This window comes from Ornithodoros turicata, chromosome 6, assembly GCF_037126465.1.
Source record: "Ornithodoros turicata isolate Travis chromosome 6, ASM3712646v1, whole genome shotgun sequence".
Taxonomy (NCBI): domain Eukaryota; kingdom Metazoa; phylum Arthropoda; class Arachnida; order Ixodida; family Argasidae; genus Ornithodoros; species Ornithodoros turicata.
Window position 1 is genome coordinate 58,961,779 of NC_088206.1, and position 26,610 is coordinate 58,988,388.

The 26,610-nt window shown below is 48.0% G+C and overlaps 1 protein-coding gene across 1 annotated transcript in view; it reads right to left on the minus strand.

Annotated features, from left to right (window-relative positions):
• Positions 1–26,610, minus strand: part of LOC135396819 (protein-cysteine N-palmitoyltransferase HHAT-like) — a 35,834-nt gene that overhangs the window by 4,916 nt on the left and 4,308 nt on the right. The window contains exons 3-9 of the mRNA XM_064628014.1: positions 21,372–21,439; positions 18,441–18,551; positions 17,734–17,931; positions 13,843–14,046; positions 6,753–6,871; positions 4,280–4,486; positions 4,122–4,157 (exon numbers count right to left, since the gene is read on the minus strand). Coding sequence (XP_064484084.1) covers positions 4,122–4,157; positions 4,280–4,486; positions 6,753–6,871; positions 13,843–14,046; positions 17,734–17,931; positions 18,441–18,551; positions 21,372–21,439 — 943 coding nt within the window. The remainder of the gene's footprint in view (positions 1–4,121; positions 4,158–4,279; positions 4,487–6,752; positions 6,872–13,842; positions 14,047–17,733; positions 17,932–18,440; positions 18,552–21,371; positions 21,440–26,610) is intronic.

A 26,610-nucleotide genomic window follows, 5' to 3' on the forward strand; every position in this document is an offset into this window, starting at 1 on the left:
CTCACTCACTCACTCACTCACTCACTCACTCACTCACTCACTCACTCACTCACTCACTCACTCACTCACTCACTCACTCACTCACTCACTCACTCACTCACTCACTCACTCACTCACTCACTCACTCACTCACTCACTCACTCACTCACTCACTCACTCACTCACTCACTCACTCACTCACTCACTCACTCACTCACTCACTCACTCACTCACTCACTCACTCACTCACTCACTCACTCACTCACTCACTCACTCACTCACTCACTCACTCACTCACTCACTCACTCACTCACTCACTCACTCACTCACTCACTCACTCACTCACTCACTCACTCACTCACTCACTCACTCACTCACTCACTCACTCACTCACTCACTCACTCACTCACTCACTCACTCACTCACTCACTCACTCACTCACTCACTCACTCACTCACTCACTCACTCACTCACTCACTCACTCACTCACTCACTCACTCACTCACTCACTCACTCACTCACTCACTCACTCACTCACTCACTCACTCACTCACTCACTCACTCACTCACTCACTCACTCACTCACTCACTCACTCACTCACTCACTCACTCACTCACTCACTCACTCACTCACTCACTCACTCACTCACTCACTCACTCACTCACTCACTCACTCACTCACTCACTCACTCACTCACTCACTCACTCACTCACTCACTCACTCACTCACTCACTCACTCACTCACTCACTCACTCACTCACTCACTCACTCACTCACTCACTCACTCACTCACTCACTCACTCACTCACTCACTCACTCACTCACTCACTCACTCACTCACTCACTCACTCACTCACTCACTCACTCACTCACTCACTCACTCACTCACTCACTCACTCACTCACTCACTCACTCACTCACTCACTCACTCACTCACTCACTCACTCACTCACTCACTCACTCACTCACTCACTCACTCACTCACTCACTCACTCACTCACTCACTCACTCACTCACTCACTCACTCACTCACTCACTCACTCACTCACTCACTCACTCACTCACTCACTCACTCACTCACTCACTCACTCACTCACTCACTCACTCACTCACTCACTCACTCACTCACTCACTCACTCACTCACTCACTCACTCACTCACTCACTCACTCACTCACTCACTCACTCACTCACTCACTCACTCACTCACTCACTCACTCACTCACTCACTCACTCACTCACTCACTCACTCACTCACTCACTCACTCACTCACTCACTCACTCACTCACTCACTCACTCACTCACTCACTCACTCACTCACTCACTCACTCACTCACTCACTCACTCACTCACTCACTCACTCACTCACTCACTCACTCACTCACTCACTCACTCACTCACTCACTCACTCACTCACTCACTCACTCACTCACTCACTCACTCACTCACTCACTCACTCACTCACTCACTCACTCACTCACTCACTCACTCACTCACTCACTCACTCACTCACTCACTCACTCACTCACTCACTCACTCACTCACTCACTCACTCACTCACTCACTCACTCACTCACTCACTCACTCACTCACTCACTCACTCACTCACTCACTCACTCACTCACTCACTCACTCACTCACTCACTCACTCACTCACTCACTCACTCACTCACTCACTCACTCACTCACTCACTCACTCACTCACTCACTCACTCACTCACTCACTCACTCACTCACTCACTCACTCACTCACTCACTCACTCACTCACTCACTCACTCACTCACTCACTCACTCACTCACTCACTCACTCACTCACTCACTCACTCACTCACTCACTCACTCACTCACTCACTCACTCACTCACTCACTCACTCACTCACTCACTCACTCACTCACTCACTCACTCACTCACTCACTCACTCACTCACTCACTCACTCACTCACTCACTCACTCACTCACTCACTCACTCACTCACTCACTCACTCACTCACTCACTCACTCACTCACTCACTCACTCACTCACTCACTCACTCACTCACTCACTCACTCACTCACTCACTCACTCACTCACTCACTCACTCACTCACTCACTCACTCACTCACTCACTCACTCACTCACTCACTCACTCACTCACTCACTCACTCACTCACTCACTCACTCACTCACTCACTCACTCACTCACTCACTCACTCACTCACTCACTCACTCACTCACTCACTCACTCACTCACTCACTCACTCACTCACTCACTCACTCACTCACTCACTCACTCACTCACTCACTCACTCACTCACTCACTCACTCACTCACTCACTCACTCACTCACTCACTCACTCACTCACTCACTCACTCACTCACTCACTCACTCACTCACTCACTCACTCACTCAGCGATAAACAAGCCGTTATGCAGCCCCCTTGGGTCGCTGTTTAGTTGAGGAGAGTTTGCGGGGATCAAATTAAAACGAACACTACGGCACATTGCTAGAGAGTCACATGTACCTCTAAGTCTGTGTGCGTGCGCGAACGATAAACCATTACAAAGGGAGCCTAAGGGTCATAGTATACCGACATACATTCCACAGTAACCGTAACCCTCGTATGGTATCCATGACATGACTTCAGAGCACACGACGTCTGTTTCATTCGCCTATCCGTAGTCCAAACCGGCGAGGTTTTTTCTTGGACCGAAAACCGTTAAATATATTTTTCGGTTTCCCTCCTGAGCGAAAAAAAACGTATACGGTTTCGATTCCGTTCCGGTTCGCACCAAAATAGCGGTTTTTTTCGGTTTTCGGTTCCGGTTTTCGGTTCGCTCCGACACCCTGGTCACGACTGACGCCCTGGTGAATGTGCGTCCTGGGCCGATTTCTAAGGAAAATGTGCCGACATATGTCTGAAAGCGTCTGAGGAAAACCCAGGAAAAGCCCCAGACAGCACAGCCGGCACCGGGATTCGAAACCCGGGTACCTCCCAGTCTCCACATGACATGGTCCCAGGTCCCAGCACGCTAACCACTGAGCCACGCGCCCGTGCTTTTGCAATGAACGGTGCTACGATCACGACCCTACTAGGTTATAGCGACCAGGTCATAATTGGCAAACCCACTGGGGAGCCCGTCCGTACGATCCGCTAGGGGCGCTAGTCGTCGGCCCGCGAAATCTACATCATGATTGGACGGTGGAAATTTGAATTTTGAACGCGCAGAAGCGGACGTACAGACTACCGTAGCAGACGACAGCAACAGCTCCTATGAAAACGCGTAGAATGATGATGATAATCAACTTTAGAAAGAAGCATCTCTCGCGGGACATCCACCGCTTGTACAAAAACACTAAGGTAAGCTAGAGAAGTACACTGTAGAAATTCAGGAAGCAATAACCGGGCCGATGAGTAGCGCCACCGCTAGCCTCCAAGTGCCTCCAAATGCGGCGTGGGAAGGGGTCCGTATGACATGGTCGTGGCTACGATACGGTGCTCACGCGCTGCCAGGAACGCGCCCCTGGTATTCTCGTGCACTCTGGTAAAGTACCGCTGTAACTGATGTGAGGATTGAGATGGGTTTATCTTAGTTCTCACTCTCAGGAAAATAATGGCACACTAGAAATATAATGGAAGCGCGGAGCAGTTATGTACGCACGCCTTTGTATTTTAATTTTGTAGTGGTCATATTGAAATAACAAACGGGAAGAGCAGAAGCCATCCATTGTTAACAATGTCAGCTATAGCTGTTTCTCTACGATGCTTCTATTTCTTTTTCCCCCAAGCTGAAGCTGTGAGCAAAGGCAATTTTTTTAAGTACCCTATTTGAAAGATACCTTATTTATGAAAGATACCTTATACCTTGGTGCGTCAAGTGGAGCGTCACGCGAACATGCGAGATTGCTGCGCTTTGACCAAGCGAACATAACTGCTCGAAATCTGGCAAAAAAAAAAAAAAATAGTTGCACGAAATTACCACCCGAATTCTCCATTACTGCCAACCTTGACCAGAAGGGTATTTTTTGTAGCTTGTTGTTTTCGTTTTTTTAATCAAAGAAGCTGGTACATGCTGTGGAAGTCTGCACTTTTATCGAAAGGAATTTTTATTGAGCGAGTCGATCTAACCCGTGAAATACTCACCCGTACAATGTACTCACCTTACAAGCCACAGATGGAGACCCCTGTCAAAGTACCTGTAAGACGAAGTTTTATACTGCGTACAAGGTATTCGGTCCTAGCTTAATTAAAAAAAAAATAAAAGAAAAATACACCGTTTGAAACGAGAGCGAAAATAAGGAACAGGTGTTACACTCACTTCCAGAGGTGGGAACACAGACTAACGTGGCATATACACTTAGGAGGCGGAGGAAGATTGATCCCTTCCAGAGCAGCCAGTGACACCGCCATTCCATACAGCACTCGGTACTTTAGATAAAACATAAATATCGTCGTGAACGAGTACCCAGCAGCACTCCAGCCGTCCATCGCTGATACAACTTCAGGCATCCACCGCAGTACACCTCTGTAACAAAGCCAAAATTTCGTTTACTTCTGAAGACATCGTAGAAGGATACGCAGTTGCCCCTTGACTTCCGCAGCTTTGCCTTTCGCGAATTTTTTTGTTTAGGGTTTACAGTTGCCTCGCATAGGTGTGATGGTAGCGCGTCAAGGGCAGTCCACAAGGCCTGAAGCTGCCCAAAAAGGCGTATAAAGGTTTTTCAAGTATCCTTTCTTTCTTGGAGACTCGGAATTATGGATCCAAAGGCGTGGTGCTGCTACCACTTCGGAAAGCGCTCTCAAGAAGTAAAAGACAGTAAAATACCTTATAAGAAAAGATTCAATTATTTTGAATCTTCCTTTATTAGGCACAAATAGGCTATTAAACACAAAGTCAGGCCCGCCTAAACCATAACGGTTTGGTGCCTTGGCCAGCAGCCAATGGGAGCACAATTCAAACGTAACAAATAGAACATAACAATGCCCACATAATGATAACGCATACAACGGTGATACTTCTAGTATCACACGTATAACGAGCGAGACGCTGGCAACACAGCAGCAACATCAACAACATAAAAAAAGTAAAAAATAAACTGTCAGGATGTTCTTGGTTTTAAAGCAGCATTATTGGTTGTGCGGCAGATATATGTTAAGAATGATTTCAACTTCCCGATAGAAGAAATCTCTAGAAAAAATCGCATTAGACATGCCGCGTTGACAGAACCGACTCAACGGTGCAGCTTCCTGTTATTCTGCGAATTTTGAATTTTGCGGCGGTCTTCCGCCCACAAGCATCGCAGAAATCAAGGACCAACTGAAACATGCAGGCGGACATCACAGACATCCAATATTCATGGCAATAATCAGGAGAGCAGACCGAGACTTCAGCTGGCAGAGCGTTTTTCACTGTCCACCGAGATTCATCTGATAGCGAGAGCGACCAGTCGAGACGCGGGACAGGCGGCGCTGCAGAAAGAAAGAAAGAAAGAAAAAAGAGCGCGCTCGCCTCAGTATTGGTACTGGCGAGGCACATGACGTTGCACACTGGAAGCCGAGGGCAGCAGGTTTTCTGACCCGCGAGGCTGAAAGCTCTTGCGCTCCAGGATTATGCGCTTATGTTGACTACCTGGAAGCCGCCATGATGGATGCGGCCACGCCCAACACAACCTATAGATAGAGACAGCCTGCTTACTCGTCGGCGTGACGTAACAACTAAGAGTCAGCCAATCAGGATTGTGTGTTAAAGGACGGTAGCCAATCACGAACGTGCTTTCAGGGGTCGTAGTCATGGAGACCAACCACCGTCGTCTGCGAGTAGTGATTGAACGTCCCCGCGTACTAAATGGAAAAACTCTAAAATAGAGCGCAAAACGGTCCCATATCTTCCTCAAGACTGATTTTCTGGAAAGCGTGTTGCACCTTTTTGTCTACAGATTCAGGTCTACGCGTGCCCCGGCATCCCTCGTATCCAATCCAATCCAAGCTTTTTTTTTTTTTTTTTTGCGCTCCGTGTTCGGAGTGATTCTGTAACGGGTATTGCGCCCTATAAACCTGCTGCTGCGACATGAGAGGACGGCTAGCAGAGTTGTAAGAGATGCCATTGGTAACACGTTATGGCTACAGTATCTGCCATGGAGGCTCCGTTGTTGAGATGCCCCTCTTCGCTGTCCTCGTTTCTATAGTTTTTGTGAGAGTCCTATGTTACCATTGAAGCCGGCTCATATTCAGATTCACTCAATCGCAGATGGTGGCCTCGTAGGGGCAGTGCTGTGTTTGGGGCTCGATGTGGCATAATTCAGATACATAGATGCAAAATTTTATACACGCTTGCGTACATGTGTAGAGAGAGAGCGTACTTGGAGATAGGCCTTGGACCAAACCACGGGACCAGACGCGCTGCAGAACTCCTTCCGAGACACCATGCGAGAGCGACATTGATGTTACGGTGACATAAATCCGATGCAAGCACCGATCGGACTGCTCGCTCACGGCTGTGCCCCTTCCGGCCGAGCCTCTGAGGCCACACCGCTCCATACGAGACACAGAGATGATTTTTCAGGGTGTCTTTGAAAATTGAATTGCGCAGAGATAATGCGCAGTTCAGCGAAAATATTTGACACCTTATAGTTATGGACTACGTAGACCTATGGACTATGTTGCTCCTGATGAACTCTTCAGTTAATATAAGGAGGGTTCCGAGCAATCCGAGTTTCAGTGCTCGGTTTAAAATCTTTTAAAAGTCGGTTTATAAACTAACTGATGATGAGATGTGAATAACCAGTCCTTACACGTAAAAGTAGTGAGTGAAGACGTTGTACAAGAAGTAGCACAGGAAGCAGCGCCCCAAGTCGAGGAAGATCCGCAACGTCTTGTCGGAGAAATTCCACAGTGTTGGTGGACGTTGTAGCTGCAGAGAAAGATCGTGACCATTTTACACACTCAGAGAAAAATCTATACCTTTAGAGGTACAGATCGCCTGCTCAATAACTTAGCCCTTCTTAGGTATTATTTTATACCTCGGTTACAGGTATAAAAGAATAGTCCTCAACAAAGGGCTATATGCCATACCTTTAGGGGTATAGCTCTATACCCCTGTGAAGGTCTGCACGAGTACCATCATGGTGTTACATCACACCTAGGCATAGGTATTTTTAGAGGAAGGAACATAGAAAAACCACCTTTGGAGGGAAGAAAAGTTTTTGACATACACACACACACGTACTACAAACACACGCAAACGCATGGTTGGCACGCACGCAAACGCATATGGTTGTGAAGTAGGACGAAAACCTCGTGCACATTACACGGCATCTAAAATAAAAAAAATGTGGAGTTGAAATCTAAAGAAAATTTTCAAGGAGCAGGACGCTCTGCGCAGTCATCATGTGTGTATCACGATGTATCGTGAGACAGACATTTACAGAGCAACATATACTGATGTACTGGTGGCGACTTGACAAACTGTGGAGCAGCTTTCGTCTGGTATGCAACCCTAAGGGTGAGGACATATAGATTCAACATTCTAGCAATGAAGATTTTATGCAGCCATAAACTAACCATGTGGATTTAGATAGTACTGTACTGATGTGTATGTTTCTTAGTTAAATATCCGTTTAACTTAGCTGATACCGTCTCAAGAAAAAATAATGATGATGTGATACAGCACGTTGCGGAAGTAAGGGTATAAAAAACCATAAAGGTATAAAGAAACAGAATGTATATATAAGCAGCCTCATCGTATCCGTGAAAGGCATAGCCTGGTGATCTATTGCTGGTACTGGATATGAACGCATGGTGATGAGGTATAAATATGGTACGTTAGCTCTCCTTTATACCTCTTTCATACCCTTGAGAAGGGTTGGAGGTATAAATAGGAAATGTGTACCTCTTCTATACCCTCCAAAGGTATATATGTGAAGCAGAAGGTATAAAAGAGGTATAAGAGCACATTATTATACCTTATTAATACCTTTTTTTCTAACAGTGCAGGGGTTGATGCTTTTAATAAATGAACACGGTGGAAAGTGACGAAGCCGAGGCTAGAACATGGAGGGACAAAAATCAAAATACTTAACCTGTCGCATAAGAGCTGTCACAAAGAAAATGATAGGGGACCCTCTCGTGGTGAACAAGAAAGAATAGCTCACCATGAGTCATATCTCCTCATATAGCTCGCTAGGGAATTTTGTCGAGGAACACCACCAACAACAAATAAGTGATGATGACGTAGTGGGATGTTTCGCCGCTGAGGCGGCACCCTATCCCATTGCTTGAGGGGAGCACACCAATGGCGCAATGACAACGCGCATTCTGATATACCAGCTATTTAGTGACTCTATCAGCAGGGGCATAAAAACCCTCGTAGAGCTCAGCGTATGCCCAAGTACACAGGCAGCACTGAATCAATTTTGGTGGGTCATTGGAAGGATTGGTTCAATATTGGACTGGCTTCGCCAATGGCCAGCCAATAATGGCTTTAGAATGGAAATATTGGTCCAACATTACCAATTACCAGCCTCTGTTGGCTATAAACGGGCAATATTGGACCATGATTGCCAACAACGAACTCATATTGGCTGGAAGCTGGGAACGTCGGCACCACATAGCCCCCATACAACTTATATTCGACCAATATTGTTACTTGGTTGGCAATACCGAGGGATATTGCACTTCAAGAACCATTCCAGCCACAATATTGGAAGCAGACTGGCAATACATAACCAACAACAACAACAACAACATAGATGAATGGATGATGATGATGATGTGGGATGTTTCCCTGCGTTGAGTGCAGGACCCTACCCCATTCCAAAGAGGTTCATATGAGAGGATGACGAGGGAAGGAAATCCCTACAGTTCGTGAAGGAGGCCGGTGGCCCTCAGAAAGGAAAGAAAAGCGCCAAGTGCACGGCACTGATGTCCAGGGTTAAGGCCTGTTCCGACATATAGCGATTTGATATATAGCGCTACAAAATAGGGCGATATTTTCCTCCTCGTAGTGCTCGGAAACGCTAAAAATTAGTGCTTGCCGGAGTTGAGCTTCAGTCAACTTTTTCAGCGCTAATATTAGCACTACATTCGTGTTGGCCAATGAGGAGGCCCTTCAGTGGTGACGTCGCGAAAGTCGTGGAGCTGTTTCGCTTCCGCATTTCACGGCATGGCGACCGCATTGGAACCGGCGAGTGTGTCATCCCAAATGCCTGATAATTTTTCTGATTGTCCTTCTTGATAAGGTGTTCAGTCAGTTGATCGAATTTTTCCGTCGCTGTCGAACTCTGGAGGCGTCATGCTGGGAGAGACCGGAAACGATAACTTCCACTAAATTATAGCGCTTGCGCCGCTTTGCAAGTGTGAACCGTCCGATAACAGTGAGCGCTGTTTTTGCGTGCTGTTTTGTAGCTCTGTATTAGCGCGCAGCTATATGTCGGAACAGGCCTTTACTCCATGGGCCGAGAACTTTGCAGATGTTGAATGGCCTCTGATCGAGCATTTCAAGTTGACATTTAAAGGCCCGTCGCTCGCATACGTACTGGCTGCAGTCTTCTAAAATGTGTCGGATTGCTGCCGGGACACCACAAGTTGTACACAGCGCCGTGTTGCCGTGGCCCAGCCTATACCGGAGTGCAGGGGTGAATGCGACGCTGAGTCGTAAACGATGTACGAGAGAGGTAAAGAGGCGAGGGAAACCGCCTGGCATTTAAAATAATAGTGTTGGGTCAACAGCATACAGAAGCGACCACCGGGTGATGTCATGACACCATTCCTGATAGGACCAAGGCGAAGCCAATGCGGACCAGAGGGAGCGTTTATCCCCATTCAAAAGTATAATGGGGACTGCTGAGCGGCGATGGTGAGCCGCAGCAGCTGCCCGATCCGCTACTTCATTGCCTCTTATGTCAATGTGGCTAGGGACCCATTGGAGGGTCAACCGGTGGCCCCTGTCTTCTAGAACCTTGAGCGTCGTCAAGATGTTCACTACCACCGGAGCCAAGGAGCCACGGATGTCCATGTTGTCTATGCACTGCAGCGCTGCCCGCGAATCTGTGCAAACCACCCAGAGGCGGGGGTCGTGATCCAAAATAGACTTTAGGAATAACAGGATGGCATACAACTCCGCAGGGGTAGCCGAGGTGCGGTGCGATAGGCGGAACCCACGTGAAATTGATTCCCCTGGAATTACAAATGCCGCAGATGAGCCGCCAGTAGTAGAGGAACCGTCCGTATATACGGCGGTTTGGTTTCCGTATGCAGCGTCCATCCACTCCAGAGTAGCCTGCTTGAGGACTGGAGCAGGGGTTTGGCTCTTCGATCCCTTGATTCCCGGGATGTGAGACGAGATGGGTGGTTTCGGCAGTGTCCATGGTGCTACTGAAGAAGCGGTTGGGGCAACAGTGAAGGCAGGTATATGGTCCGTTAGTTCTTGCGCACACTGCGCGATTTTGCTGTGGTTCCGCTTACGAAGCTTCTGTACCAGTGGGTGACGGCGATGGTGAGCGCGCAATCGCAAATAGTGGCGGAAAGTTTCTCTCTGGCGGAGGACGCCAATTGGGAGTTCCCTGGCTCCGGCTACCACCATCCTCGTCTCAGCGCAACGCGGAACGCCAAGACAGGTCCGCAAGCTGCGCGCCAAGGCGCAACGGAGCTTGTGTTCGGATGTCCGTGATAGTCCGTGCAACGCAGGAAGGCTGTAGGCTACTGAGCCACGAACAAGCGCTTTGTGGAGTGCAAGAAGGTCCCGCTCACTACATCCCCAGCGCAAGCCGGCAAAGTGACGTATCACATTTCCCCAACGTTGCGCCTTTGAAGTGAGATAATCAATGTGTCTTGCCCACGACAGGTTGCGGTCCAACACAACACCTAGGAACCTGTGGTGCCTGACCTGCCTTAAGGGAGATCCTCCGATGTGTAGTTGGAACCGGCGCATCTCTTTCCGGGTAAACGGAAGCGTAGCGCTTTTCTCAGTGGAGATGTCCATCCCAGCTTTCAGGAAGTAGGCATGTATGGCATCAAGTGAGATCTGGAGCCGACGCTGAATTGCAGGGCGGGACTTGCCAACCGTCCAGACGCAAATGTCATCAGCATAGATGGACAGATGCGCCCTCCGAGCAAGGCACCCCTTGAGGCCCATCAAGACAATGTTAAATAACAGGGGGCTAAGAACACTTCCTTGAGGAACTCCCTGTGGCACAGTGATCTTTTCCGTGTCCCCCTCGCCTGTAGTGACGAAAATCTTCCGTTGATGGAGGAAGTCGGAGAGCCACGTCAGCGCCCTATGAGGCACCTGGGCCTGCAACAACCCATGAATAACACAAGGGTGGCTTACGGAATCGTACGCCCGTTTGGTGTCCAGGAAGACAGCCATCGCTATTTGTCTTCGCGCCTTCGCTTCTTCGACCGAAGAGACTAAATCGAGCACCGAATCCATGGAGTTACGGTGTCTGCGGAAACCCGCCATTTCCTGAGGAAAAACAGATCTTCGCTCCAGCCACCACTCGAGCCTGTGCAGTATCATACGTTCAAGGACCTTGCCTAAGCAGCTGGTGAGGCTCACGGGTCGGAAAGATGCCAGATCAGAGGGTTGTTTCCCCGGTTTCAGGATGGGGACTACCCGTGCCTCCTTCCACGCAGCAGGGACCTGCCCATCCCTCCATGACGTGTTGTAAACCTCTAAGAGCGCCAAAAGGGATGCGTCGTCCAAATTGCGGAGCGCCACGTAGGTGACTTTGTCTGGACCGGGCGACGACTTCTTGTGGGAGAGTGCCAGCGCAGCCTTGAGCTCGGCAAACGTGAGGTCTGCGTCCATGTCAGGGTCAGACACTGACGGGGCTTGACTAATAGCATGCTGCAGCTCCAATGCGTGGCTCCGAAAGGCTGCACATTTCGCTGCCACAGACTTTGCTGCCAGAATTTTGCAGAAGTCGTAGGCAACTTCCTTCTCAGGCCTAGATACTGAGAGTGCCAGAGATCTGAGGGGATTCCTCGTGGGAGGAGCTTCGCGGAGACTCCGAGCAATCCGCCAGACCTTCGAAGGGCTTGAAAACGGAGTCAGAGACGCGCAAAACTGACGCCATCTTTTTTTGTCAACAGCCTGCAATGCTTTCTGTACCGACGCATTCGCACGACGCGCGGCTTGTGCATCTGCAAGTTGGCCGGATCGCCGAGCCTTCCGCTCTGCCCGTCTTCGAATGGCACGCAAACGCTCCACCTCCGGGTCCGTACCTGGGTGGCCAGCGCTGATCTTTGCAGTCGTGGTGGCAGACGTCAGAGAGTTCACAATATGGCCGGTAAATTCGCCTGCGGTCATTCCCACGCGCACGTGCTTTTTGCACAGTTCACGAAAGGACTGTCAATTTGTTAGCCGTACGGTTCTCCGGCCTGCCCCAGATGCGTACTTGGAGCAGGACACCAATATAGGAACGTGGTCACTACCTCTTCCGCCCAGGTCTGTGGACCACGTCAGGTACGGAAAAACGTCCCTCGAACACAGCGAAATGTCTAATACGTCTGTTGAGTAGTCCCGGCGGAGGAATGTTGGAGACCCGTCATTTAAGACACAAAGATCCAGGTCTTCACTGATGTCGCACCACAGGGACCCCTTGCTGTCTCGCCTGCGACTCCCCCACAAGGGGTGATGAGCGTTGATATCCCCAACCAACACATACATACATAACCAATGATACATAACCAATATTGCAGATAAAATGCTAATACCAGCATTTGGTTGGAAATATTTGTCGTTCATTGCCTTTTTCAAATTGGTCGATATATGAATGTTGAGCACTATACAAAGCAGTTATGGGAGTATATTTCTATTGTGACCTTGTTTTTTAGGTGCATTCAGACTGTCATTTTTATTCTTCATCTCAAAGGTATTTTCCCCAGAGGACTTCAAGGAATTCCTAGGACAGTAACATTTTCAACGATTGTAACAAGAAATCAACAACAGCCCAGTGTACTGCCGTCAAAATACTGTAGTAACAGAGATATTAAAAGAAAAAAGGCAAACAATCCACACAAGTAAGCTCATTTCACTGACTGCAATGCAGCACATTACAGGTAACCGATTCATTCGTTATTTTCTGACCATTAGGATGTATTCTTAAAGCAAATAGCAGCATGCATACGAGTTCCAGCCTGCACCATTGCTGTCTGTATAGGCATTTATTGTAAACTAAATGACTGCTTTGTTCACCGCACTATCTAGAATTCCGAACTGTTTTCAAGCTGGACACTGTACCTACATTAATATGTTTACATATTAACCCTTTGTTCATTGACTGATTGCGGCACATGCAAGCTGTACATTCAACTGAGAAAGCCCAGACAAAAATTGATTTGGCGGCCAGTAAGTCAGTGTTTGTGCTGTCAGGAGTTTATTATATTTATATCATGAATTATACCTGTTTCGAAATTAAGCATGTCTGTCATATCAATAAAACACTTAACGGTCGAAACTGCCAAAGGACAGGTACCCTTCGTCCCTTAAATATCTTAAATATGTACAGTGTGCAGTCCGTAAGTTAATGTGCATTACAGGTATCAGTAATTTAGACATCATAGCATCAGCTATGAATCACAGGATTTTCCTCAAACTTTAGATTGACTCAAACTTGGCAAAATGAGCCCCATATAGCCAAGTTTGAGCCAGTAATGGACCCATATTGCACGTGTGCACCCCATCTTGGCTGAAAATGCAGAAAATGGGACCAACCAAATCGGCCATCCAATGACCACCGTCACTAATTGTCAATATTGGCCCAATCTGGGACCAATATTGCAGTGCTGCCTGGGTATAGGCAGCGACCATCTTATCTGACTTTCTGGCGGTATCGTTTTCCTGTTAGGAGTTCATTTTGACAGAACCGTGTTAATCCTTACCTCCTTTTCGAAGCTGACGTAATTTGTGAGAGGTCCGATGAATATGCAAGGCCAGTAGAAGACATAGGCCAGACTGTTCCAGAGAGGAGGTCGACCTCCTCGCTCTATAGTGTCAACAGCAAAGCTCAGACATCGAGCAACAGTCCATGCAAGTCCAACGTATGCCATGGAACCCGCAATGTGTCCCTCGGCGTATACGGCTTGCTGCACGAAAAAACGAATAATACTCAGTACGCATCGTATACACGGCATCCTGTTTGCATAAACGTAACGTCACAGCATTGCTTTGACTCGTGACAGAGGCGTTTCCATGGGGGGGAGACGGGCAGCCGCCTCGGACGCCTTTGCCAGAGGGGGCGCTTGGCGGCAGGTTCCGAGAGGATGGACATACTAAAACGAGAATCCAGAGAATTTTGAGCTCGGAAGTGCATTTTTTCTCATCCTTGTTTCCAGCTCGTCTAATTGGGGGGGGGGGGGGGGGGACTCTTTGATGTCTTTGGCGTAGAAAGGCGTGAGCTGCAGTCGTAACCACTGCATGACATCTTTCTGGAGGGCTTCATCTGTATGGAATAAGGGGCCCACACAAATGGTAATCGCTTGAGGTTGAATCTGGGCTGTAAGGCATGGGGCAAAACATCCCAGCGCATTTCGGCCAGGGTTGCTATCACGATCAAATTCGCTGTGTGAGGCCGGACATTGGCATGAAGAAGAATTACCCTTCGGGACAACTTTCCCATGCCTTTTCTTGCGAATTGCGTTTCGCACGGCACCCTTTATGCACGTGGAGTAATGCTAGCTGGGCATTAAAGGGGCCGTAATCAGGTATACAAGGTGCGTATTTCTCTGTGTTATATTATTGCAACTTATAGGCAATGAAAGCTCCTTGCAATTACTAGCGCTCTGGTGGTGGTGGTGGTGGTGGTACTTGCGAAAGGGCTCGCCGTTGTCGGCCTCACAGAGGTGGGCAACGTCACGACTGACGCCCTGCGGGAATGTGTGTCGAACCCGTGTACCTCCCAGCTCAAACCAAAACCAGACGCTCAAAACCAAAAGGCGCTTGCATACGGATGAAATAACGGATGGTGCTTTCCTCACGAATTACATTCAAGGGTTCCACGTATGATTTTATTTCACTTGCGGAAATGGACTACGTAAATGTGAGTCTTATTCTACTCAAAATCTAAACAGTTACAACATCAAACTGGAAAAGAAATGCGTTCAATTACATACCACTTGCGCACTACGTTTTACGCGCAGTAGCCCTATCACCCCTCAAATGTTCAGTGACCCCCCTCCCCCCAAACTTTTTCACCTGTTTACCCCCTACAGGGGGTGCCCTTGCGATTTCAGCTTTAGACACATGTCGTTAATGATATGTTAAGCTGTATTGACGTAACTATAGAAATGACCTCTACCCCCCAATTTTTTCCAACACCTCTCCATGCTTAGGATTCTGGATAAACCACTGCACGCAGCACACCGCGAGCGCGAATGAATATCCGGCGCTACAATTCCGGAATCTTAGGTAGTGCGCGATGGGCCATCTTCGTCATCTTCGAATGGTTCCGGCGACTGGGCTGCCATACTTTGGATTGAGCCACGCGTGCTAGCCATGTCACGTCGAGACTGGGAGGTATCGGGTTCGAATCGCGTCTCATGATATCCCAATTGTTGACGTTTGCGCAAGCCGAAGATGTTGGAGATGTCATGACGCTGAATTTCGGAACCACGGAGCGCCAAATGCAGTTCCATACAAACAAACGGAGCACTACGCCTCGCAGCTGATAATGAAGCCTGTTTATTGGCTTGTAATTTGAAATGTCATGTTTGGAGCTCCCCCCCCCCCTCCCTATTGGACGCCAATAGGCTACGTAGCCATGTGACGGTTATGTGATGGTTACTCATTTTTGAAAGCATCTATATGAGTCACGGAGCTCGCACAAGCCAAACGAAATGTATATTTTGGTATTATGACCTGCGTTCTTTTATGGGGCACCATTATTTTTCAAATGTTTGGCGGCCTGTTTACGGTCCCTTTAATCGTGACCCCTTGCTCCAAGAGGCCCACATGGATGACACCCCGCATGTCCCAGAAGACAGTTCCCATTGACTTCCCAGCAGACGGCTGTATTTTGCTTTCTTTGGCGGCGGGGAAGACTTACGTCGCCATTCCATGGTGCTTCTTTTTGACTCTGGGGTGAAATGATGCACTCTGGTTTTATCACATGTGATGATTGATTGCACAAATCTCGGATTGAGACCGAACCGGTTTCAACTGGTTTTCTGAGCAGTTGCTCAGAGACTGCCATGCGCGCTCTCTTCTAGTCACAAGTGAAGTGTCGGGGAACCCAGCTTGCACATACTTTGCGGAACAGTAAGTGCCCACGGATGATGGTCTCAACACTGCCGACACTGATATTACGCTGGGCTGCAAAGTCCCGAGCTGTTACTTGCCAGTTCTCGAGGATGGATTGCTCAACGCCATTGATGCTCACTGGCGTGACTGCAGCCGCACGTACGTGTCCGTGTGGTTCATTCGTCATCATTTACCGTCCGCCAAACTGTCTGCACCATTCATACGCTATTCCCAGTGACATTGTTTGTTCCTCACACAAAGATTACTATGCCTGTAATCTTTGCAAAATATCAGCTGGATTGATACAGCTACAGACACACTGCTCGTCGCCATAATAGCTGCCGCTATACTGCACGTGCACTGCGACACTTGCCGCTGACTCGAGAATGATTGTACTTCGCCCTCCGACAGCTTTATTCAGTTACATTTACTCACTGATGTTTGTCGAGCAAAAGTCTCGGTCAACCATGAACAAGCCTTGTAGAATAGGTTTTCATAACGTATGGACGGTGCGCATACGTTCTTTGCTTGCAGCGTCCCTACGACTGGCAACAAAGACTTGCAAAAGAAAATGGAATCAAGAAATACAAATCGCCTTTTGCAAACACACTGCGCCGTTAATAGTACAAATAACTGGTATCGTAAAAGACAGACTTTCCTTGTCAGTGTCTGCGGCCGTTTGCAGACGCCACGCTTACGCGGATTCTCGAAGGCATCGAGAGCGACACGAGCCTGGGTGCGGGGCACGCGCAATGGCGACGACACTATTCCTTTAGGGTTATCCAGAATCCCAAGCACGAGGGGGGGGGTTGCAACAAATTATGGGGGGTTATTATTACAGTTACGTCATAACAGACAACAGCTTGACTTTTCATTCCGACATGCGTCTAAAGCTGAAATAGCAAGGGCCAACCCCGGAGGGGTTGCACAGGTAAAAAACTGAGGGGGTGTCGCCAGTCATTTAGGGGTGTTGGGGGTTGTAGAGGGGTCTGGATGCTGCTTTGGGACCCCAAAGCTCTTGTGTCCTCTAATGCTTTGCTCTGCGGGGTCTTCCGCTCTCCCCTGATAAGGCCTGTCCCTGGGGGCCTTCCACTGATAAGGCCTGCCCTTAGTTATACAGCTTCCAGAAGTTCCCCTTAAATTGGAGGAGGAAGAGTGTCGTTGGGAGGAACCCGAGAGGTCTGCCTGCCTGATTAGGCGGCATGTTTCTCGGGAAGGGAAAGGTGGTGGATAGGAGGAGAGGAAAGGGTGAAGTGGAAGACCGAGCGGAATCCGCTCGGGGGGAGGATAGCTGCGTCCATGGGCCGACTTCAGGGGAACTGTGCCGGCATACGCCTATTACACATCTGAGGGAAACCCAGGAAAAACCCCAGACGGCACAGCCGGCCCGCGGATTCGAACCGCGGACCTCCCAGTCTCCAAGCGCACGCGTTACCGCTGCGCCACCGGAGCTGGTTCCCCCCTTAAATTTCGAGTCATTATATTGTGCATTGTGCTGAATTGCGAGTTCAGCAATATGAAAGAAGGACATTTACCAGAATGCTCTTCGGTATCCAGTCAAGTTGCATGGCCGCCATGAAAAAGGCGAGGAGCAGGTAGCACATTACCCGGGCTCCAGACATGGCGGCTAGGTACATGGTCATGTAGACGGTGTAGTACATGGCTAGAGGGACCCAGCCTAACATAACGAACATGAAGACGGACGTGTAGACTGTGTAGAAGAATGGAAGTGCCTGCGAAAAGTACAGGAAGGCAATATCGTACAAATGAAGGGGGAAGGTATAGGTTTGGTGAAGCGCTCTACAAATCCATGATGCAAACCAGAGTTCAACCGGCGACTGTTACTGCCTACTGTGTACCACTGTACATTGCCCACTATACTTTATACTGCTGCTTCGATTAACTGTTTATCATAGCGACTAAGAACGTGATCTCTGTTTTACGGCACGATTCCGTATAACTTTATAGGTTTACGGTAGACATAGGGCTTTCTCGATGACGTTGGAGGTGTAAAGTAGTGATTATGTTGTAACGCAGCCGTTTGCCCGCTCATATAACGGTATGTCGATCAGTGGGACATAGTATGTCCTGGGCAGACTTCTTAGGAACCTATGCCGACGTTTGCCTGAGGTGAGGCTGAACCTCCAGAAACGGAGGTCGAGTCTTTCCAACCGTCGCTTCAGTTTGTCGAAGCACGTTATGCTATAGTGCAGAAATGCTAGGTCAATAATTAATAGTTTACCTGTCGACAATACCGTAGCAATATTTGACAAACCACTGGATGGACGACAAACCAGGTTAACCACTGAGAAAATGCTTCTTCACTTCGGTACCATTCACCGTCTGTCCTATCCTGGGATGGAAGAATTACGCATAAATGATATTTCCTTAGTTTTAGCTTTGCAACTTGATGATGATTATGATGATGAGGATGATGATGGCGGTGGTGGTGGTGCTACTGTGAACAAGAAAAGATTGGGACGTGAGCCGCGACTCCAGAAAGGAAAGGAAGTAGAGAGCCGTGTGAGAGAGAATTGAATTGATGATAATTACAAGGGGAAAACACATGCACCAGTGACCGCATGCACTTGTGTTACAAAGTGTCTATCAGCGTACTTGGAGTGTTTGCAGTACAGCCGCTTTGTACTGCGCTGGCCCAACTTGTTTCGACATCACAAGGTCGGGCTCTCAGGCGATCCAAAGCCGACTCTCGCTTTAGGAGCCTGTAGGGCCTATGTTGGTACAGCTGGATGCGCTTGCTGCATATGTTTAGGAATAAAGATGTGTCTGAATAGCAGGAGTGAAAGCTAAGCAAATGGGTCACAAATCGGCTCGAAGCTGAGCTAGAAGGTGATGAACGCGTTGAAGACGCGTTGCCAAAGGGACGTGTACTGGCGAAGCGACTCTTGGATCCTGAGAACGGGTAGAGGTGGTTCTCTGGTTTCTCCCGAAAGGGGACGCCAAAACACAGTTAGTGCTCTTAGCTAGTATATGGCCTCTATAAAGGCTGTTTCCGCTGTGAAGCATCGGTACGTGATAGTGATAGGCTAGCATCTGACTTATGAGGGCGCGGTGGATCCTGAGCATACTAGATCGGTATTTTTTAGCTCCAGGGCCCCCCTTGCCCCCTCTCGGAACGCCGATGTCGCGGGTAAGTTTATAATGCAATGTGTTGAGCGTCGCACCTTTCCCGAGTATGCAATAGCAGTGTGCAATCGCAGTATGCAATAGCGGGGTGTAGTAGGCGTTATCTTCCACAGGCAGCTTGCAAGGCTGATAGCGAAATGGTGCTAATTCTCGAAGCGGTTTCAGGCAGTACTAGTATAGTACCTGCGACGTCTTTCATGCCGCAGGGGCGGCGGCGTTTCTACGAGAACGTCTGATTAGAGCCCTGAGCACCGTGTGCGACGGCGATCGCGATAGCCTCGTATGAGATTTTGGCAGAATTGTCAGAAGCCTGTAAGACTTCTCCAACCGATACTTGCGATATAGCCTGCCAGTGCCCGAAAGGGCTTCAGTTGTTCAGTTGGGGAACCTTCCGCCAACGCCAAACCCGTTCCTATGATTTCCAACTCATTGTGCAGTGATGCATCCTGGCGGATCCCGGCGGGGTGCTAGGTTATACATAGGGTTCCGCGATTTCGACATTTATTTTTGGGCGGATTCGGCGTACGTTTTTCTATGTCTATTGATTTTCGCGAAATCGGTGTTTTTCGATGTTTTTCTTTGCGTGTGCATGGTTTACCCGACAGTTATCGGCGAATAGCAATTGCAATGTAACTTCAGTGCTGTGCGCATCTAACGCTGCTTGGTAGGAGGAATGACCTGCTGAGTACGAGAATATGTTAAGAACATGTCCTGGTGGTAAGTGCCTCTAAGAAACAGCTCCTACCTTTAACTAATTAGTCAGGTTCTATATGCAAGAAATGACCGGGAAACGTTTGTTCACCTTGTTCGTTACCATGATCCTACAGATACACGTGCACCGATATGCGCGCCGCACCTCTTCCACAGCCCGCATTAATTGTCACGCGACAATACTTGCATGCGACAACATCTTCCTTGCCTGGATGTTCAAAATCTTGATTTTCGCAAACGCAGTCCCAGGCCCTCTTCCTTTTTCTTCCCACCTCGGGTGCCGCGAAAAGACAGTACCGCCGTACGTGGAAAGTACAGGTGTATGTAGTGTCGTAACCTCTCCACTAAACAACTAATGGCCGGTGACCGAGATTCTACTTGACGTCACGTCCCTAAAAAGTTCACAAGCGCGGTGCGGCACCTACAATGGCAGAAGAATGAGATTCCGACCAGCGCACACAATCCGGGACAAAAGGATTGACCCTGGAACACTCAACGTAGTCGCAGGTCATCCAACCATAGCAAATATCAAGAATAGAAGAGTAATAAAGGAAAGCCTGCTTGGCACGTTGGCAAGCTGGGCATGCCCAGCAATTTATCTGTCATGGGTCTTGGAATGTTCTGTATTCGACGTTTTTCACTTAAAACCGAATGAGGGGAAATTTACCCGATTAAAACCGATTTTCGATTAAAACCGAAAACGCGGAACCCTAGTTCTACATTAGTTTCCCCCTCTCTCCTCCCCAGTTCCGCGCTTCAACAAAGAAACCGCCCCTCCCCGAGAGCGAGGGTCCGGATCCGTCCCTGGATGCATCCTACCTCCGTTCCCCGTACAGTGCGCGTCGACTAGCACCACATCCTTCGTAGGCAGTATGAACAAGAACGCACCACTACAAAAAAAGAAAGAAAAAAAACGAAAGACATGCAAGGAGTCGATAAGCGTCCGTATGACAACGCCAAAATTCTTGAAGCGTGGATGTGCGCGTGTGTGCCTGTGTGAATCTCCGTATGTTACCGAGATCGTGAACGTGCGTTATGCGTGCAGAAAGGGAGAAAAGCGCCCCTTTCGTAAAGGGCAAGAAGAATTTTTTTTTTTTTTGTGTTAGCGCCGCGAAGCAACTGTGGCTATGAGCGACGTACAGATGTGGACAGACGGAGAGAGGATAGCAGGAAGGAGTGGGGGACAGTGGGGTTAGTATGCGTCCTGGGCCGACTTCAGGGGGAACTGTGCCGACATTCGTCTGGAAAGTCTTCGGAAAACCCAGGGAAAACCTCAGACAGCACAGCCGGCGGTAGGATTGGCAAGAAGTATTACTCTTCTCCTAGACAACCCGTACAGGCCGTCGTCGAATCCCCATTCGCTGTGATCTGGAACCTCTTTGGCTGGAAACAGAGAAAGGGAAGCGTATTAGGGAAACAAGCGGGACAAAGTTACACGAAAAAATAACTGATAGATGCCTGGCGTGCGACTTCGATGCTGGGAGCAAAACTAGTCCCCGCATTAGCTATGGACAAATACTGTCTGAATGTTCTTTTTTTGTTTTTGTTTTTTTTTTGTCTGTTTCGTGTTAGCGCCGTCAAGCAACTCTGACTATGAGCGTCGTACAGACGTGGACTGATGGTAGAGAGGAAAGCAGGAACTGCCTGAAAATTACAGACGTGTATGGGGTAAGGTGAGGCAAGATGAGACAGAAATTTGCAATTGAATATGGAATTTTTATTTTCGTGTTTTTCGAAATAACTACTCATAGGCACATTCTCAGACGTCTAGAGCTTCTGATCTGTAAATCAGAACGAACGTAACCGGTTCTAAAATAAACGGAGCACAAGAAATTCAAAAATGCAGATTGCCTCATCTTGCCCCAACCCTCGGGGCAAGACGAGACACACCGTGGTAATGAACTATACAAATTAGTTTTTGCAATTTAAGCACCTACACAGCCCCCTTGACTCTTAAAAATGAACTTCACCGCATAGCACGCTCCTAGCCAACTGTCATCTCGAATGATATCGTTATCTGTTTCGTTAGCCTGAACGACTCGTTGAGCTGTCTCGTGCCGTTAAGTTGAACGTGTGAAACGATTAAGCCCCCTGATTTGTTGAAAACAGGAGGCGTACGCCTTTTTTGTGACACTTATGCTGTTCATAATTGTCACAAAAAAGGCGTACGCCTCGCGTTTTCAACAATCAGGGCAGATAACGATATCATTCAAGGTGATGGTTGGCTAGGAGCGTGCTATGCGGTGAAGTTCATTTCTAAGAGTGTTGAGCCCACCACCTAAATGGTGTGCGATAAAACCACACAGAACCTGGTGCTATTTCCCCCCACCGTCCTTTGCAAACACAGCACCGCCAGTCTGGTGTGTGGCTGGTCGCTCGCTTTTGAGTTCGCTTCTGCTTTGCTGGAAATATTCTAGGACACAGGAAAATTTGCTGGAAAATCCTAGGCAATGTGAAAAAAGGGAATCTCTGAGGAACAAGCATAAGGCCACCTAACAGTTGAGTGCTCAGTTTCTAAATTACATTAAATTTAAATTGTATTACATTTAAATTACATTAAATTGTCGCGTCTTGCCCCGTGGATACCATCCCGCCATACCATACCGCCCCCCCCCCCCCATGTTCCTTCATCTTTTTCGCCGTAGTGTTGTGGCAGGTCTGCGAATGCCCCCTTATTCCTGCTTTTTGTGTAGACAGACGCTTTGTAAAGTGCTTTGTCCAACGTTTTCTTTCTCTGATGCGCGGAGTCGTACTCATGCCCAAGATTCGCGGACAAAAACTTAAAGCGTGCTTCGCATGCATTACACCCATAGACGCAATGCATAAGAAACGTATAATTTCATTTTGATGGAGAACGCCGAAACTTTTCACTGGTTCGCCACTGGATCCTGTGAGATCTATATACAAGGAATAATGCCGAAAAGGAATTATCTGTATACCTCTAAAGGCTTTTGTTCCCCCGGCGTTTGAAATCTTACACATTGTACTCAATGGGACAGAAGTAGAATTCGCGCTCCATCGTGATTTCACAGTCTTATACATCAAAATATATCCGCTTTAGGTAATTTTCCACTGCAGTATCACAATTAGGGGGACCATGTTTGGAACCTAAAGGGAATGTCTTGGTTTTGTAGCGAGCCAATTTTGTTCCCGAGGGCACCAACCCAAGCAGCACAATGTACTGAAAGTCGAGTGCAATAGGGGTGGACGGTATGTATCTTATCAATGTTTTTTAGTCTGACGAGTCTGTTCAAGGTCTTCCACCTACCCGTCAACCCTATTGCACTCGACTTTCGGTACATTGTGCTGCTTGGGAAAGTGCGACTAAAATGCGAGACATCACACTTAAAGAGGGCTTAGCCTATCGACACTTTCGCATGAGGGAAAGCCGACTGTACATTTGAGCACGTGTAAATGGGAGGAGGAATGAAACTCGAAAGGGAGGGGAATTATCAGAGTTCAGCGCGCATTCTCCTCTGATAACCAGCACAGCAAGACGGGTTTGATAAAATCATTTACAAAATAAACGTGCCCAAGCAGCAAAATGTACTGAAAGTCGAGTGCAATGTGGGTGTACGGTATGTGTCTTATCAATGTTCATTAGTTTCACGGGTCTGTTCAAGGCCTTCCACCTACCCGGCCACCCCCATTGCACTCGACTTTCAGTATATTGTGCTGCTTGGGTGTGCTTTCACGACCAAAGAGGCTGAAGAACATTTCTGGTGTCTTCTGCTTTAAAGGAGGTAAGAACTCCTATCTGCATGCATTTAGTTACGGGTTTAATAGATGTAATATTGTTCTTCTATGCTTCGTAATTCTATTTACAATGTATTGTTCAATTCTTCTCCGTCATAACTTGTGCAGCGTTAATACAAAAACGCACTCTCTTTCGTATTCGGGCGAGTAGACGCACCGCCGTCCAGATACCTCTATCCATCGTTACGTCATCTGAAGAATTGTAGCACCCAATCAGACGCCACAGCGGAGGTACACATAACGTCCTGCTTTACCCTCTTCAAGATGAGGGGGGGGGGGTCGAGGTAGCTTGCCGTTGTTGGCCGCACTCAAGTGGGCATCGTCACGACTATGGCCAAAAAAAGGAAAGTGGGAGAGGGGAGTTGAAGACTTCAAAGTGATGCATAGGCAGGATGACCGATACTGATGGGACGGAGGCATACTGTAGGTGAGAGGTGCACTAGAGTGGTCTTTCCGCTAGACTGTGATTGTGATCGGCGGCATGTTTTGTGGCTGGGCTGTCCAGTTGTCGATGTGTAGCGCAAAGAGATCGTCGCGTTGTATACCGTTCATAAACAACTTGGTCTTGTAGCGACACGTGTCTGATTCCTTCACAGCTCTAAATTATACTGGTATTGTGGAAGGAGACAGTCGAGAGCGGTGTAGCAGTGCAACACAGCCGATGTCACACCTGCGGAAAGCATTCGCACGGCCGCGTTCATTTTATTTTTGAAACACCTCCTAGATAGCATCAGGCTTGCGCGCTTACGTCACCCCACGGAGGCCTGCCTGGCTTTGCGACCTGCTTCAAGTTTTCTTCTCGTTCACTCTTTCATCGACATCATTGCAGCACCCACAGCAGGCCTTCGTGTGTGACGCCGCGTCACGTGGGAGCGGGCCTGATGCTACCTAGGAGGTGTTGGTTTTTCCCACACCAACTCCGCGCATGCGCTGATGGCGCCTCTACGAACAGATCACTTCTCTTCGTGTGCGTTTGTGCTGCTGTCGGGCGGTATTTCGAAACTTTAGGGGCACTTTTTTTTTAATCCGGGGAAAAAAGAAACAGATCTGAGAGGAGGTACATAATCACGGGTAAAAGTATCGAAGGCCCCCTTACTCCTCTACAACTCCGCCATTGACAGCTTTGCCATAGTCCCTGCAGTTAAAAGGATCACCAAATAATTTTAATTAACGAATTATGTAATTTACGAGGAAACAAAAAAATAGACTGAGTATCTCTGCACCCTTTCTAACATTATGCACTAAGTCTCGTTCAGGTGCAATGCACCATTTTTATAAAAATGTTTGACTCATTTTAAATGAAACGCCCTTCAATAATAGTGAAAACAGAAAGTGTCGGAGGTATGAAGGCATTGGGCATGCCATTCCTACCAGCGATACTCCTCTAAAAAGAAATCTGGCATTTGAAAGCGACGAAGCAGTTTGAAGAACCCTTATCAAGCTCGTCACACGGTGCCCGTTATCGCCAATCAAAAGGAAGTGGCGAAAAGTGTTCGCTCTCTCCTGTCCTCCTCTTTCCTTTCGGGTTTCATACCTCCTCTCACCTATACACGTGTACAAAGGTAAAGTTGTCTCACTTACACAACACGTGCTATTAGGCTAAGCGCCCTTTAGGGAGACGTGTCTGCGAATCTTGGACATGGCCGTAGCGTATAAAACAACGTTTCTTCATGTAATATACCCATCCAGTCTTTGAGCGTTACACATGCACTTCACACATCGCTTTCCAAGTTCTCTGATTCCTAAACTTTCTTTCCTTTTTTTCTTGTCTCGCCCCTGGAAATAGTGTTCAACTCGAATCCTCGAACATCGAAGGTGCTTCTGTCGGTGTTAGAGTTCAACGTCGTGGTCCACTTGTGCCTCTGTTATTGTAGTTTTGGGTGGTGGGTAACCAGTCAGCAGAACACCATGCTCATCCCCAAAACAATGTCACCATGATCACTCCGCAGTGGTTGTTTTGAATTTTACCGGCGGAGGAGAATTCTTGTGCTTGCTAAAAGGCCTTGCTCTTTGGCTGGCTCTCGGGGTCCCAGTGACAGATTGAGGTTGCTGTAAAAGCTGCTCACATAAGCGTTCGTCGCGGCTAATATTTCATAACAACATACTAGTAGATTTTTCTTCATTTCAGGTGTCCACATTTTGGGCACTCAACGCGAACAGACCTTATGGACCAGTGTTGCGGATTTGGCCGCTCAAATCGGATTTAAATCAAATCCGCATTTTTTCTGAAAGTAGTAAATCAAATCCAAATCAAGTCCGGATTTAATTTTGACACGTTAAATCAAATCATTTTAAATCCGGATTTGTTTTTCCGGACCTAAATCAAATCCGCTTTTAAATCCGGATTTATCGAATCTTTTGACAAATCCGGGAGCCAAAATTCGCGCAGTAGCATTATTAGACCTATAACCGTGTATACAAATTACTAATACTGCACGTATTCACTAAACAACGCTTAAATAACAGCGTGACATGGCACACAGAGCAATAAATTTCGTCTGATCCGCTGGCCGAAATTTTATTCATATTTTAGGGCATACATTTTTTAGTTTAGTTTAGACAGACATTTTCGGTTACGTCACCACGTATCAGCCTGTGTCAGGGGTGGATCCAGACGCTCGGTTTGGGGGGGGGGGGGGTTCTTTGTCGGAGCGCGTAGTGGGGGATTTCTACCATCAGTACTCAAAAGACCACAGGTCGTTGGGTACTATACCCTGGGGGTCACAATTAAATGGATCGTTAATAAATCGTGGGACATGTTACGAATACTTATACTAAACATGTAGCCCATGGGTCTA